Source organism: Hydra vulgaris, chromosome 01, assembly GCF_038396675.1.
Source record: "Hydra vulgaris chromosome 01, alternate assembly HydraT2T_AEP".
NCBI classification, from domain to species: Eukaryota; Metazoa; Cnidaria; class Hydrozoa; order Anthoathecata; family Hydridae; genus Hydra; species Hydra vulgaris.
In genome coordinates, this window is record NC_088920.1 from 53,844,349 (window position 1) to 53,862,246 (window position 17,898).

Below are 17,898 nucleotides of genomic sequence, written 5' to 3' on the forward strand. Positions count from 1 at the left end.
CTTTCTTAGTTCCAATCCAAGACTGTCGGTAGCCATTTTTGCACTTGAAGTCATAAAAATAATAAAAATTAATAATCACGCTTCTCAAGGCTTACCGTGTTACATTTACCTTGTGATGATACAATAATGCTCTGTGGAACACAACCTCTTGGTTGAATGTGGACTGTACTGATGTAATGAAAAACTTGTTGTATTTCACTTCTTGTATTGATGTTCTTCGATAAAACACTTTGATAAAACTCACTCCGATAAACTGTCTTGATAATACTGACTGACTGACTTCCACATACTGACTGAATTACATGTCGATTTACATGTCTCTTATATAGTAAAATGAACCTGTGTGAACCTGTTCTGGAAGATTCTAGATGCTTCTTTTTGATGCTTCTGGAAGCTTCTGGATGCGTCCGGATGCTTCTGAATGTTTCTGGATACTTCTGGATGCTACTGGATGCTTCCAGATGCTTCTTCTAGAATTTTCTGGAAAATTCTGCATGCTTCTGGAAACTTCTGGACACTTCCTTTAATTATTAAAAAACTTCCGTGACGTTGACACGGACCAGACATAAGAAAATGAAACAAACCAAAAAAGGCGCACTTGTTTTGTCTGCTGCAAAATGGCACTTGTCAAGGAAATTCTGCCTGTGTGCTGTCACCTGTCAGGTGATTGCTTATGTCATGGCATGCTGTGACTCCAGACTCCTGAACTGTTTTCTGTGGTAGTATAGTTCGTTTCGTTTTTAAGACATGTAAAATTAGGAACACTTTTTAGCATTGTTCGATGTTGGTTGCAAATGTTTTGTCCAATACTGTATTTATATATATATACACACATACACTCACACACACATATATATATATATATATATATATATATATATATATATATATATATATATATATATATATATATATATATATATATATATATATATATATATATATATATATATATATATATATATATATATATATATATATATATATATATATATAAAATATATGTGTATATGTATGTATGTATATATATATATATATATATATATATATATATATATATATATATATACACTTTTTCTTAAGCTAGCTTCCATTATCAAATGCGACAAGGATTAATTGGACAAATACAGTTCCAAGCAATAACTTTCATTTGGATTCAAGTTCATGTCAGCATGCATTAGGCACATATATTATTCCAGATATTCTGCATTTCTTGGCTTTTGTTATTGGTTTTTACTACTTTCGAGTGAAGGAACATGAGGCACTTTATGCCCTCATGGAAAAGGTAAGATTAAAACTGAATAATTTATAGAGTTATATGTAAAGTCCATTTGATTTTTTTTTTAATAAATTTGCTCATGTTTTTTAAAACTTTAGTGCATTTGTTTTTTTTTGTTTTTATTATAGTTGTAAATGATTTATTTTATTATTTCAATTATGTTTTAACTTTACTTAAACTTCATGAATCAAACAAAGTTACAGAGAAAAGAACTAAGCACAGAACTACCAAGGATGCAACAGGGTTTGAAATAGTGTTGTTATTAACTTCGACTAAATTGACTAAAAGTTAACTAGTTGAAAGTCAAAAATAGTAAACTTTGAAAAATCAAATAGTCGATTTAATCAACTATTTATTTCCTACTAATTGACTAAAAGTCGATTTAGTTGAGTAAATATCTTAAAATCCTTATATCTTCTAATTCACTTTAAATTTTCAATCTTTAGTTTTTGTTTGTTCATTTAATAACAATTTTACTATTATAACTATTACCCTGTATTTACTAATATAACTATTACCTTGTTTTTTATTTACACTCCAGGGCTGCTCCAAGCTGGCTTAGGGCCCTGGGACAAAACTAAATTGTGTAGCTCCAAAATCAAAATATCCTCTATACAATCACATTGTAAACATGATTGTAATGACTTTTTGATATATAGCCACTGTGTCATGAAGTGGCTCTTAATTCGAACCTCTTTTCCTGAAAAAAACCTTTGGGAGTATGATAGTATAAGTATCTAGGAATACATTAGAGTTGGTTTTGAAATCTTTCATCATTGTCTGTGAAAAAAAATTTGATTTGGATTTTCAATTTTATTGCTCTGAAAAATGAGTTACATTCGTATTGAAAACATTTGAAACTTGTTCTAGCATATTCTATAAATAAGCAGCGTACTTACAACTTTGAAACAACAACAAACAAAAAATCATTCAATTTCTTCAGAAAATTTAAAAAAATCAGATTCTAGCTTAACAGATCAAGCAACTTAAAAAAAGTAAAAAAAGTATGCAGTATGTGGTGATGTATGCGGTAGTGGTGTAGTGGTAGAGCGCTCGCTTCATAAGCGAGAGGTTCCAAGTTCGATTCCCACCATGTCCCTGGTAGTACCGCGCTCAACTTGTTTCTCCACGCAGCAGCCTTGTTTGTCAAGGTTCGTGTTTCGAAGTTATAGAGTTGAGAGAGGGTTATAACCAAAAAGTAGCCTCCTCATCTATAGTGGCCTTCTTGGCCTTGGGGAGGTGAATTCAAAAAAAAAAGTGTTGTCATTGAAATTAAAATGTATTCTTGTATAATTTTTTACACTAGCCAAGAATCTTTTTTCAAAATTTAGTTTTCAAAAATTTAAAAACAGAAATGGTGAACTATGGATATGAATAAAACCAATTATTTGCTTGGGCGTTTATTAATTAACTATATTTTATTAATTAACTATGTTTTATTAATTATGTCTAATATCCTTATGACCAATATTATCTTTATAAATTCTTTGTTCAATTTTTAAATCGATTATTATCAAATCTATTCTAATATAAAATATGCCTCGAAAAAACTTGCACACAAAAAAAAAAAAAAAGGCTCAAGTTGCGCTTGCAGTGGCAAACTTTCACTCAACAAAACTACTTAATCATTCACCTATGCGCATAGGTGAAACAATTAGCAGTGGTTTGAACACAAAACCACATAGGTGAAACAATTAGCAGTAGTTTGAACACAAAATTACTGCAACATTTCAAGTTAACTCTGGTAGGTACACTCAACAAATTATCTCATTGAGATTTTGGTAGAACTTACAATGGCGTCATCACTTTAGTTACCAATTAATTGCAACACCATGGTCAATCTCATCTTTTTCCCAACCATACAACAGAGAAAGAGTGGTAAAAGCTTTTCATCAGCCGGTAAGTCATTAGTTAAACGTTAGAGCCATTGCTTCTTGCACACAAGAAATAGTAGCTAATTGTTTCAATACAGTGCAAAGAGAATTCAATGAAGCAAGTATTAAGGAAAACACTTAATGTCATTTATGAAATTTTGAAGAAATTGTCTTCTCTGGTGATCAAGGAAAGCAACATATAGTTTTGCAGATGTGGTGCTAAATGACCATTGAAATTGGTTGCCAACAATGAAAAAATCAATCATGCAGTTGGAAATCGCATCAATGTGCTATACACTGTTTTTAAATAAAAAAAAACATCTGTACAAATATTGGTCTAGACGTTGTCGTATGCACAAGAAATTACTTATCCTCGTCCGAATGTTTGGAAGATAAGTAATTTGTGCTGTGGCTCACTCTTGTGTTTTCTTCCTCCCATTAAAAAAGGGTTTCTAGGTAAATAGTTTAGTCAATTTGTTAAAATATAGTTTAATCAACTAAATATTTAATTGATAAATAAATCGAATTTTTAGTTCATAAATTTTAGCTGTAAATGGACACTTGACACCTTATTACCTATTGGGTTGTACTTATTTGTATCGAAAATAATATCTTGTTAATTTGCTTACCAGCTCATTCCTTGCATATTCTACAGCTACTAGATGCTTGTGTTTATTGCCATGTCAATGGCAATAAACGCAAACACTGGAAAGGGTAGTTCTTTTTTAGAGGAGAAGAAAAGCGGATAATTTTGTTCTCTTTTGGCCTTTGAAAATGATTTTAATAAAGCAGTTAGAAAGAAACAATTTGGTAATCTCAAAAACTTTCCCAGATATACCATATGAAACAAGCTTATGGAGAAGACCAGCATACCAAACTTTGTTGAAAAGCTTAGATATATCAAGAGCAACAGTTCTAGCCACTCCGCCTCCATCTAATGCACAATAAAATCTTTCAGTCACAGCAGTTAGCAAGTCAGCTGTAGAGCAAGAGTATCAAAAACCATATAGATTTTCTGACAGTAAGTTATTTGACTCAAGGTGGGATGTAAGAAATTTGTTTATCAAAGACTCAAAGACCTTGCTAATAACAGAAAGAAGACTGATTGGACAATAATTGGAGGGGTCAGAATGTTCACTGGACTTTTTAAATATTGGAACAACAAATGCCATTTTTCAGCAGGCTGGAAAACAAGACTCAGTCAAGCACTTATTAATTAGTTTAGGGAGTTAAAGGGATTTCTGGAGAACAATTTTGTAAGACTGTGACAGGAATGATGTCTGCACCACAAACTGTAAAAGATGTAAAGATATTTTTAATCAAGATGTGACTTTAGCAATGGAAGCTGGAATGATTTGAATGTCTAACAATGGGTTAACCTGTTTAGTTTGAATGAAAGGAAGAGAATGGCCATAAGATTCGAGAGTCGAATTAGAAGAAAAGTTCTTTGCAGATCTTTTTTTTTGCCTTAGAAGATGTAATAAAATTAGTCCCATGAATAAGATATGGAATGTTAGACCTACCTTTGTTAATAACGCTGTTGAAGATTTTCTAAAAGTCTCTAAAGCCTAACTTCTGAGATAAGATACCAGATTTAATGAACTGATTATAATGCTTAGCTCTTCTGATCTGGCAGCAACTTTTTGCATCAGTTTCTTGCAATAATAATTATCCATAGTATAATAAATATAGCAGCTGTACAAGAGGGTGAAAACCATGGAGTAGAATGAGGCTTGATTTGGAACCAACAAGAAGGAATAAAAGCTTCCATTCCTGCCTGAATCTAGAAAGTTACTTAGAAGACACATTTTTCAGTTGAGAGAGAAAAGACATCAGCCCAAGGACTGCCACAAAGAAAATCATGAAAAGAATCCCAGTCAGCTTTAGGCTAGTAGTAAGTAGGGTAATGATAGGGTGAGTCTGAAAATGAAGTACAAGATGAAAGATTTAAAGAGATCATTGCATGGTCAGATCTGCCTAAGGGAGAAAAGTGAGAAACTGAACACAAGCTAGGGTCAGAGATTAGATATAAATCAAGTAAATGATTAGGATTGTCAGGAAAACGAGTCACAAAGTTAACTATCTGGGTAAGAGATTGAGAAATGCAGAAGTTATATGTTTTAGTGCCAGCATGGTCAAAGGATTGGAACCCAATTTCACGACAAATAGGTGAATTGATGCGTATGTATACCGCCAAGCCAAGTATGTGACTATTGGAGTCTTTGTGAATGAAAGGATAGTACCCATCAACACTGAGATCAAAAGAAGGAATAGCAAGATTTAAATTAGTCTCACTTAGAGCAAGCAAATCTGGTAAATATTGTAAGAGATAAGATTCAACTGATGAAAGGTTGCTTCAAAGACCACGAATATTAGTAAAAGATATATTAAAACAGTTAGATGGTGGAGATGGTTTTTATGTTTAATATTTTGAATTACTTTTGGCATGATTTAAGTTTGAAGAGAACTTGACTCATTCATAGACAGAGTATGGCCTTCCAAGCAATGAGCTATGTAATTTTCTCAGTCCTGTTAATTAACTGTAAAATAAGTTGCAACAGAGCTCCTTATGTAGCCTCAAAAATGCGCACCAAAAGCATTAAGATTAATAATAAGCATTAATATGCGCAACATGGCACTGTTTATACTTTGATATTTTGCAGCTGTTGACGGAGTCAACCTCTCTGAAAGCTCCCACAGAGTTCGGGAAACCTTACTACCAGCCAGTCTCAAAACTATTAAACTGAGTTTTGGAGCTGTACCCAGGAGATAACAGGAAGAGTTGCATAACCACTATCAAAGAGGCACAAGTGAAACCTATGAAAAGAGTCAAGAAGATCCAGTATTCATCATCCTAGGCAGGAAACAATGTAACACAGGTTTATATCTATGCCAGCCTAATAGATGAAGAAGGGGTTCGAGGCTGGTTAACAGAATTATTCTGCTTACCCCTAAAGTCTTTGCCTAGGAGGGAGCAGGTAGTACTGGATTACATATTACCAATAGCAGAATGATCGTGATGATCTTGACCTGACTTGGAGTTATTAAAAGGAGCTACTTCCTGTATAAGTACCTTATAACATTTTTTAGATTTTTTGGAAATGTATTGTTAAAAATATAAAATATAAAAAATTACTAGAGATTAAGGTGGGCGTTAGTTTTATAGTTGGAGTATCTAGCTAATGAGCTCACACTGCATCAAAACAGATTTAAACATTTAAACAGAACATTAAAACATTAAAACAGAACACATACATACATAAAGTACCTTACGAGTGAGTAAACATCACAGCAGAGGTTCACAAACATACAAATAAAGATAAACAGACAGAACACAAACATACATATATAAAGTAACTTATGGGTGAACCAACACTATGCCAGAGGTTCAGACAGAACACAAACATACATATAAACATAAACAGACAGAACACAAACATATAGATAGCAACTTATGGGTGATTCAATACCATGCCAGAAGTTCAGACAGAACACAAACATACAAATAGCAACTTACAGGTGAGTAAACAACCTGCCAGAGGTGCAGACAGAACACAAACATATATAAATATATATATATATATATATATATATATACATATATGTATATATATATTTACATATATGTATATATATATATATATATATATATATATATATATATATATATATTTACATATATGTATATATATATATATATATATATATATATATATATATATATATATATATATATATATATATATATATATATAAAGTAGGTTACAGGTGAGCTAAGACTAACCTCCAAATAACATAAAAGACACACAAAAAATATATATTCATATATATTTACATATATTACTATAGGCATGACCGATTTTAAATAATACTGATGACAGGAAACAAACTCCTTCCAGCCTTTGCTTAGATAGGAAATCCCATAAGGCAGCAGACATGGAACAGGTTGCACTGGGTTACATGTTACCAGTAGCAGGGTGATCATGAAAAATATACACCTGTTTTGACAAGAAGGTTGAGGTGAAACCTGTTGAATCATACAAAAATAATTATAATCTAATTTAAATAATATTAAATGGATGCACTAACTCTGACTGAAATAAAGTAGCATAACTAGTTGTCATTTAATAATTAGAGAATGAATGGTTACACAAATTTTTCACTGTCTAAAGATAAAAATTTTAAAATTAAAATAATAGTTAAGATGCTATTTAAAATTGTAAGACAAAGAGTAAAAGCTTTACTATAAACTTTTTTTAAAAAAGAATAAAAAATTATTAAAATTAGAAAGCTTTGTGTTTTAGTTAGGGCGACTGTTTTTTAAAAATAACAAAAATAAGCAATATATTTATTGTATAATTAAACAATTTAACAATTATTATAGTAGACTATAATGACCCATTATTATAATAAACAATAGATAATGATTAATTAATAAAAGTGACCATTAATTATTATTTTCTGTTATTACTAATGAAAACTATAATAAATTTTAATTAAAAAATAATTTTATTGATATTGTATGAACATTAATACCTGCTGTTATATTATTACAGCTATTCCTTCTTTATTCTTATTATATTCTATTGATGATAATGTTGAACCGTCTGTAACTGTAAAAATAGTTGCTCATCAATGATATTGACCATATAAATATTCTAATCTTTTAACAAATATAGAATTCCATTCTCATATGGTACCCACTGCAGATTTAAATCAAAGTAATTTTAGATTGCTTGATACTGATGATTGTTTTACCAGTTAATGCAATAATTAAATTGATTGTCTAAAATGCTGATGTTATTCATTGCTGAATTGTTCCTTTTTTAGGTGTAAAAATAGATGCAATTTCTGGTTGTTTAAATCAATTAAATTTCATTATTAGACATGGTATACATTATAGACATGGTAAATTTTTTCATTCAATGCTCAGAGTTATGTGGTCAATGCTCAGAATTATGTGGTCTAAATTATTCTTTTATTATTATCTCTATTTACTCTGTTTCTCAAGAAAAATTTATGAATTGATCAATTAAAACTGTCTCAATTAAATTTATCTTTATATTTTAATAATTATTTTGTTTTGTTATTAATATTTTTATTATTAATATTTTTAACAACTTTAAAATTTTATAATTTTTTTTTTAGTTTTAAATACCCTAAAATCGCTCGGTTACTTAAACTTTGAACATTTATTTATCATGCATAAATAAAAAAAATTTAATTTTTTTTTCTGAAACATACAGAAAATTATATTGATAATTGGTATTGTAAAAATAAAAAAATGAAAAATAAGAATTAGTACTCAATATTTAGTTTAAAATGAAAACATCTACTTTGACCGAATTTTCAATACCATCTCATAAGTTCAGCCACTATATAAATACTAATAGCGTATCACAAACTTAAGGTCACAAATAATGAAAACTAATTTTTAAATGTTGTTTTATTGTAAAATTATGATATAAATTCAGGTAATACCAGTAGCTAAGGAGGGCGTCGCTTCAAGCTCAAAAAAAAAAAAGTCTTTTAAGGCACCAAAGAAAACAAAAAAGAGTACATAAAAAAAAGGCCTTTTTAAATATAAGTAGTAGTATTTTTAATTTTTATTGTAGTTAGTCAACTATTTTATTACTTAGGCCATTATCACATTTGCTATGTCATTGGTATATAAAATTGAAAATATATTTTACAATTAATTTAAAAAGGTTTTTTCAATTAACAAGAAAACACTAAATTGCTTTAAATGAGCTTTGTATGTTTATTGGCAATTCTTGCACGCATCGGTGACCATAGAATAACAGCAAGATCCATACAACTAATCATCACAGGATTCGCAATGCATCCATAATTGTCTTTGAGCTGTAATTTTATCTTCAAAAAAATGTTACAAGCTTAATATTTTTTAGAACTCAAAGAATTGTCAGTTAATTTTGAAATTATGAACAACTTTTTTATTCAAATAAAATACCATGGTGTGTATCCATTATAAAAATGTCAAAATTTACTGGTAAATTTACAGGTAAAGTTATCAGTAAGTTTTACATTAGCAACACTTATCAACATTTTAACAATTGCTTAACAAACTGCTAATTGTCTCCTTCGTCGTTTATCTGTAAATGACCAAAGTTAGAGTATTTCAAAATTTCACTAATTTTTATAAATAAAGAAGTTAATTTTCAAAAATTAATAATTTTGTTTTTGTAAATATAATTAATTTGGTGATTCTTAATAATACTAAGATTAAATATCATTTATTTTAATAATTTGGTTATTTTAGATTTTATTAGTATACATTTTTTCAAATTGTTGTTTTGCTAAAGAATTATTTCAGCAGGTTGCATATAAACATTCTACTTTTTTTTATAGGTTCATATTTACAAACTAATTACAAATATTATTTGAGAAAAAAAAATTTGTAAAATTTGAGTTTTGCATACTTTTATTATATTTTTTCTTTAATGACCGAAGTTACATGGTGACCGAACTTAGGTGATTTTACAATATATGATATAATTTTATTTCAAATAATTTAGAAACAAATAAAATTAACTTTTCACAATTTTTTTTATTAAATAATATATTAATAATAATTCTAATGCTGTTGAGATAGAGCGTCGGGCAAAATCTATGACACCCAACACAATAGTTGTCTAACAGTTAAGCTGCAACCTGTTTTTCTTGTTCAATATTATATTCAAGTCAATCAGCTTAAGTCTGGATTTAAACTCTTTGTCTGATGTAGACTCCACTACCGATTCTGGTAAATTATTCCATCCAAAGGTAACCCTGTTTGTAAAGAAGTTTGCCTACTTAAACAATTTTTAACAAACTCTGATTTAACACGATGTTTATAACCTCTAGTATTGGATGTTGGACCTGATGTATTGATTGAATGCATTTTTACCTGGACTTTCTTCATATCAATAGATTCAAAACCTTTAAATAATTTATATTGTTGTATATGGTCACCGCTTAGTCTTCGACCTTCTAAAATTGTTAAATCTAATATTTTTAGTCTTTGATTTTATCCCAGATGTCTTAATTCTGGAATCAATTTAGTTGCTCTTCTTTGAACTTTTTCAAGTTCTTTGATATCTTTTTTATAATAGGGATTCTAAGCTTGAATTGCAAACTCCAAATGATGTCTAACATACCTGCAATAAAGCATTTTTATAAGGTACTTATCTTTATACCTAAAAGTATTATTTAATATTGCAAGCATATTGTTTGCTTTACTGGCAGCATACCTTACTTGTCTTTCCTATTTTAAATCCTTGGATATATAAATACCTAAATCTTTTTTGAGAGTAGATTTTTCAATTTCTTTTAGTTCACCATCATTTTTCATGAAATAAGAATATCTTTTATTACTCGCACCGAAAGGCATTATTTTACATTTCTCAAAATTCAAACCCAGTTTCCATTCAACAGACCATTCATCAAGTGTTTGCCGCAGCTTTGCAGCAAATGTTTCGTATTCAACATATTGACACAAAAAAACAAACAAAAAAATGTAGACAAAGCTTGACTTTGATGATGAGTAACTGATAAATTAATCAACAATAGCAATTCCAAGAACAATAACAACAGCAAACCAAGTCAAGTGTAAATGGTGCTGTAATGTTTTGAGCGACGCTTCAGCAAGTCAAAATAGTGAGTTTTATCAGTGCAAAAATTCAAAAGGCAATCCAAAGCAATATATAAAAGGCACAGAGTATTATTGCACCAAAAAGTGCAGCACAAATGACAACTCAACTCAACCTTGAGCACCTCTTAAAGACTCAACATCATCACACAAATAGAAATATTTTCTTTATTAAATGGTTTTTTTTTAAATTGTTATCATTGGTTGCATTTTTTAGTTAGGTATTCTTTTAACTACTTATCAATTTGCGTATTTCATTCTCTCCAAATATAAGAGTAGAATAAAGTTGGGAATCCCAGGATATCGGGATCCCGAAATCTTAGGATAACATGGTTTTTAATAATCCTGAAATCCCGGGATTAAACATTTAATCCAAGAATTTTTTTTTTAAATTGTCCTTGATTAAACATTTTAAAATTAAAGTTTCTTTTGTTGAGATTTAATTGGGTTTAATTAAATTAAAATTGATGAGTTATTTAAACAGTAAATTTTCTTAAATTATAATAGCTTCTTACATGGAATATGACAATATAGTTCTATGGTTTGGAAACATTTCTTACGAGAAGAAAAAGGACAGACAGTGATGTGTAGGTATACTGACTGCAAAAAGATTTTAAAAATTTGAGATGACTCAACGAAAAGTCTACGCACCTACATTCCATCCGTAAATTTAACCTCACAACAGCTACTGATTCAGCAAACACACCAGATGAACCACCAACAACAAAAAAACCAAAACATTAACCAATTAAGTTACGACATTGAAGCGGAAAAAAAAATCACTTTCTGCAACGCTTTCTCAAATAGCCAGATTAACAGCTTTTGATGGTATTTTGTTCAATGTTACATGCTGTTCTAGTGATGTACGTGCAGGGCTTATAGCAACAGGATTCAAAGTTTACCCACAACAATCAACACTGCGTGTAAAATAGTTGTAGATTACATCAAAAAAATAAGGAATTATTTAATTACTGAAAAAACTCTGAATTCGGTGTAAGAGAAAGTTTTCTTTATCTCTTGATTTTGCAAAAAGATATTGTTGGTATTATGACTGACGGAGCAAGTGTGATGAAAATGTTGGGAGAATATTACCTGTAAATCAACAGTTATGTTTTACCCATGGTGTGCAATTATTATTGAAGTACTTTATCAAAAGCAGAATATAAAGAGAAATTGATCAGCGATTCGACAAAAATGCACAATCAGATAAAGAAGACGATTTTTCAGAGAGTAACTCTTGCTAGGATGATGATTTTTCTGACAGCAATGAATTGGTCAATCTCGATGCTAGTCATAATAAAATTGAAGAAACTAATGCAACCCTCGGAATTGGGAAAAAATGAGCCTGTCAATAAATTGCCGACTTCAAACAGTTAGGCGCCGGCAAAAACTTTTTGACAAAGAGGTTACCATAAAACATAGAAACAAGGTCATTTTTTGCTGTCCTCAAACACTTTAAGATTGGCATTGCTGAATGTTGACCCTAATTCCAAGGGCTGCCAATGTGATGTTAATAAGGTAAGTTGTGGTCCAGTCATTAAAAAGGTATGAAAATTTATAGTAATATTCAGACAATCACCAAAAAAAAAACAATATCTTGCAGAAGTATGTTGCGGCTGAATTAGGGAAGCAAACAGTTCTAATAAAAGACGGCAAGACTAGACGGAACAGTCTTTTGTCAATGCTTCAACGAATCTATTTATTAACAAAATTGTATTCAAAAGGCATTAATAGACATAAGTATACCGGATCGTGAATCTTTGGCTTTATCTTAATAAATAGTTTTTTCTAAACATTTTGAATTTGTTTTAGTTTTATTAAAACTTTACTAAAATAATATGTTAAAATCTTTCAAGAACAGATATTTAAAAATCCCGGGATCCTGGGAATTAGTAAATGTAAAATCGAAATCCCGGGATTAAAAATATAGCACGGGATTACAAACCCTTGGGTAGAATAAAATAGTTTTTGCAATTAAATGTTTCTTAAAACTTTTCTTAAATTTTTTTATTATTCTTTTTTTTTTTAAACATCTTTGCTTCCAACAAGGCTGCAAGCAGCCACTAATTAAAGTTGGAAGTTACTGTAAGAGAAAAGATGAAGATTGTAGAGCAAGATAACGATTGACGGACGACTTAAAAGATTGCAAATTATATGAATCAGGAAAGCAAGATGAAGGAAGCGAATTCCAAAGAACTGATGTTCGAGGAAAAAAACTAGACGAATAAGTGTTTTTGGAGCACTTAGGAACAGTCACAGAAAAAGGATGACACTTAATTGAATGACAAGTAACACGAGAATGAATTTTAGTAGATGGCACAAGAGACGCTAGCTCTTTAGAGCAGTGTCCATTATAGTATTTGTAGAAAAGAGAAAGAGAAGCAACATTATGACGATGTGATAATGGTTGGAGATTGGCTGCAAGAGCAGATCCAACTATGTTTACAATGCGTTTTTGCACCTTCTCTAAAAGAGAAAGGGCATCATTAGAAGATCCGCCCCAGATATGGCAACAGTATTCCATACAAGGCCGGATTTGAGATTTATAGAGATAGAGAATAGAATCCGTAGTAAAAAAGTGACGAGCTCGATAAAGAGATGCAACCTTAGCAGATGCTAATTTTGCAACTGATTTGATGTATGGTTTCCAGGAAAGATTGGAAGTAAGAGTTAATCCTAGAAGATGAATAGTAGGTGACTCATTGAGTACATCGCTGTTCATAAATATAGGAAGATCTAAATTATTGCGATAACGATTGGCTGAAAAAAACTGAGTTTTATCTGAATGAAAGTTCACCAGCCACTGTGAGCCCCATGCTGTAGCAGAAGTAAGATCCTTTTCAAGCTCAAATGCCCCTCCAATCAATCAGAGGGTGTTGGTTTTTTATCACGACAAGAATAAATGGTAGTGTCATCAGCAAACAATGCCACCTTAGAATTACAGAATATCTGGAAGATGGTTAATGTAAATTAAAAAGAGTATAGGGCCAAGGATAGAACCTTGAGGAACCCCTGAAGTTACAGAATAAGAAGAAGAGTGTTGTCCAGCGGGGACAACTTTTATACTACGATTGGAAAGGAAGGATTCAATGATCTTAAAGATGTTGCCAGATACACCATAAGAAGAAAGCTTATGGAGAAGACCAGCATGCCAAACTTTATCAAAAGCTTTTGAAGTGTCAAGAGCGATGGCCTTAACCTCTCCACCTTCATCTAATGCACAATAAAACCTGTCAGTTATTACTGTTATCAAATCAGCTGTAGAATGAGAAGATCGAAATCCATATTGATGGTCAGAAAGTAAGTTATTAGATTCAAGATGAGAAATTAAGTGTTTGTTAATTAAAGATTCAAAAACCTTGCTTATGATAGGAAGAAGACTTATGGGACGGTAGTTAAACGAATCAAATCGCTCTCCAGAATTTTTGAAGATAGGGATAACAGATGCCGGTTTCCAGCAGGCTGGAAAACAAGACTCTCATAAGCACTTGTTGAATAGTTTTGAGAATATAGATGACAGCTCCGGAGAACACTTCAGCAAGACAATAACAGGTATGTTGTCCGGGCCACACCTGGAATCGTCGAGAGGAAATAAAAGATTCCATGCCAGCCTGAATCCACGAAGTTATGTAAGAAGCACATTTGTCGACAGGAAGACGAAAGATTTCTACCCAAGGGCCATCACGAAGAAAATCACGGAAAGAATCCCAGTCAGCTTTACTGTAGTTGTAAGAGGTTCGATAATAGGGGGATTCAAGTTATGAAGAAGAATGAGATATTAGTTTTAAAGAGATCAAACTGTGATCAGAAGAACCTAAGGGTGAATGTGGAGAAACTGAGCACTAACTAGGATCAGAAACAAAACATAAGTCGAGTAGAGAAGGTAGATGATTCGGGTTGTCAGGAAAGCGAGTTGGAAAGTTGGCTGTTTGAGTTAGGGATTGAGAAAGGCAAAAGTTGTGGGCTTTAATGCCTGCAGAGTCACTGACACTAGAGCTAAGCCATTCAGAGTGGTGAGCATTAAAGTCACCAACAACAACTATATTAGCTGATGGATCAAGAGCGAGAGCTTGGTCAATATGATCAAAAATAATGTCAAAAAGAGTGCAGTCTTGAGATGAAGGAGAGCGATATAGAACAAAGAGAAAGGCAATAGAGTGAAGTGGTGCTAAACTAAAGCACATGAAAGAATAGTCTGTGGATTCAAACCTAGTTTCACAACAAATGGGTGAATTCTTACGAATGTAAATGCCGAGGCCAAGCATGTGGCTATTGGAGTCTTTACGAATTAAAGGAAGATAACCATCAACACTAAGATCACAAGATGGGACAGCCGAACTCAAATTAGTCTCACAAGGTGCAAGTAGGTCTGGTGAACTTTGCAAGAGATAAGACTCAACAGAAGAAAAGTTACTTCGAAGACCATGAATATTAGTGAATGATAGGTTTAGAGAACTTGGTGATGGTGATCTTTTTTTGTGTTTTATAGTTTTTGGTACTTTATTTATTTTTAAATTAGATTGAAGAACTTGACTCAAAGCATAGATAGTAATCAGAACACCGTTTACAAGCCCAAGCAATTGCCTCATTACTACTAATAAACCCTAAGCCGTAACAAAGGGCTCCAAATGGCCTCAGAACCATAAAACTGAGTTTAAGAGCTGTACCCTCATTAGGAGATAATAGAATGAGTTGCCTAGTCATAAAAACAGAGACATAAGCAATACCCATGCATTGAGTCAAGAAGATTCAGCATTCAACATCCTAAACTGATAACAATGTATTAAAAATACATCTGCGCCAGCCTAATAGATGAATAAGAGGTGCGAAGCTGGTCAACAGATAGAATCTGTTTACCCCTTAAGTCTTTGCCTAGGAGGCCTTCTACAAGACAGTAGCCGGGTGCATTTAACATCTGCCCAAGATGAGTATTTTTATCAAAACACTATCTCTAGCCTTTACTCAACCAAGAGTCCCAAGGCAGAGGGTGTTTTAAATCGGAGTTGGCATCTCCTAGCCTTTGCCTAAAAAGGCGTATCCTTCAAGGCAGCAGGACATGAAGCAGATTGTACTGGGTTATATGTTACCAGTACAATCTGCTTCTTATTGACTTCTTAAATGACTTCTTAAATGACTTCTTAAAACTAAAATGTTTCTTTTTTTTCAAATTATTTGATTTTTATGTTTAAACACACTTCAAAATTCTCTACAACTTAAAAAAAAAGAAAAAGAATAAAAATCTTTTTCCCATTAAAAAAATGAAAGAATTAAAACTTTTAACTACTTTGTTTGACTCTACTATTCATTCATTTCCTCAACTAATCAGCTTTTATTCTTATAAATTTATCATTATTAATAAGAATTTAGAATAAACATTTTTGAAAATTTGTTTTTTTTTTGAACTTAAATAGTCACAGACTGTTGGGCACATTCTTACATATCAATTCACCTATTGTAAATATAGGTTTGCATTCGCTGACTATTTTATTAATTTATGTTATTCACCTCTCCAAGGCCAAGCGGCCGCTACAGTGAAGGAAGCTATTTTTTTTCCTAATTTTTTTCTTTATTTTAAATTGTGGTTTCAACATTCTCTCAACATTTTAACTCAAAAACATGAACTTTGACAAACAAGGCAGCAGCGCGTAGAAACAAGTTGAGCACAATACTACTAGGGACGTGGTGGGGGTTAAAATCGTAACTTATCGCTTACAAATCAACTGCTCTACCACTACACCACTATTGCAAAGTGACAGAGCCATTTTTCTTTATTCATTTTTCTTTGTTAATGTTGTTGTTTTTGTTTAATTTAAGGTCAAAAAATTGTGGGTATGTAGATTTACTGTATAAATACCTCATTCTGAATGGCTTCATTTTAGTAACAGTGATCTTACTGGTACAATAGCTGTAAGTTTTGCCTTTTTCAATCTCTTACCCAGATTTTCACCCTGTCAATTGTGTGACTTGTTTTCAACACAATCCAAATCATTATATAACTCAATTTCTTGAATTTTGTCTTGTCTCTGACACTTGTGACACTCTGATGCTTGTGTTTTTCATCATTCTGCTTTAAGTGATTCAGATTATGCTATGCTCTTACTAAAACTTATATCCTCCAGGGATTATCTTTTTCCTGATATTTCCGGAATTCCTGATAAATTTTTATTATTTTTTGAATGTCCAAACAGAAATAAAATGTTAAAAATGTATTTTTTTATAAATTGTCATAAAATAATTAAAACAGTAAATTTCATTCATTCATTACTTTACACTATATTTAATTATGTTAGGCATTATTTGTACGCGCATACAGCTAATTTTCTTATTTGTACGCATATATTTATTATAAATTATTTTGATTATTTCACCTAAAAATTTAGTGTAACTTAATTTAATAATTTTTTTATATAAATTAAATTAATTTATAAAGCCTATTTAAATAAGTTTTAAATACTTTTCTTTTATATAAAAAAATGCTCGCTGAAACCTTAACTCTCAGTCACTGTATGTATACTCCATTTTGACTAAGGTTATAACAGACAATTTATGTATGCATTGATGCACTTTGTCTTTGAAACATATTTAAAAAAAAAGATAAACAACAATATTAGATAAAAAACATAAGACTACTTTGAAATTAAACTTTTTAAAAAATAATTAAAGTTAAAAAAAAGTTCTTTTTGTGGAAAAAGTTCTGAAACTGAAAAAGTTCAGGAAACTGAAAAAGTTCTTTGCACTTTTTCAGCTGCAGCTCATAATTTTATCGTTGTAACATTTATAGCACTACGCTGCTGATTCTCTTAATCAAAAAATTAAAGTATTTAAACATTTGTCGCGTTCAAATAATGTTTATATTATGTGTATGTGCACATTATTTGTACTGCGTGTACAAGTAATGAATTCCTTTTAAAACACATGAGATATTCTTAGTTACACAAAATGCATTTATATTTCTGGATTTTTTCCAAATATCTCTCAAAAATAAGAGTTAACAAGAAGCAAAAAAGACATTTAAAAAGAAAGACATGATTGACAAAAGACTTGTAAGAGTAGTGAAGACAGGAGTGAATTATGAAGCCCACATCACACTGCTAAAT

At 31.0% G+C, this 17,898-nt stretch overlaps 1 protein-coding gene across 1 annotated transcript in view; it reads left to right on the forward strand.

Moving 5' to 3' along the window:
• LOC105847333 (uncharacterized) overlaps positions 1-17,898 on the forward strand; it is a 102,475-nt gene that overhangs the window by 33,888 nt on the left and 50,689 nt on the right. Inside the window, exon 5 of the mRNA XM_065788602.1 lies at positions 1,088-1,285. Within this exon, the coding sequence (XP_065644674.1) occupies positions 1,088-1,285 (198 nt within the window). The remainder of the gene's footprint in view (positions 1-1,087; positions 1,286-17,898) is intronic.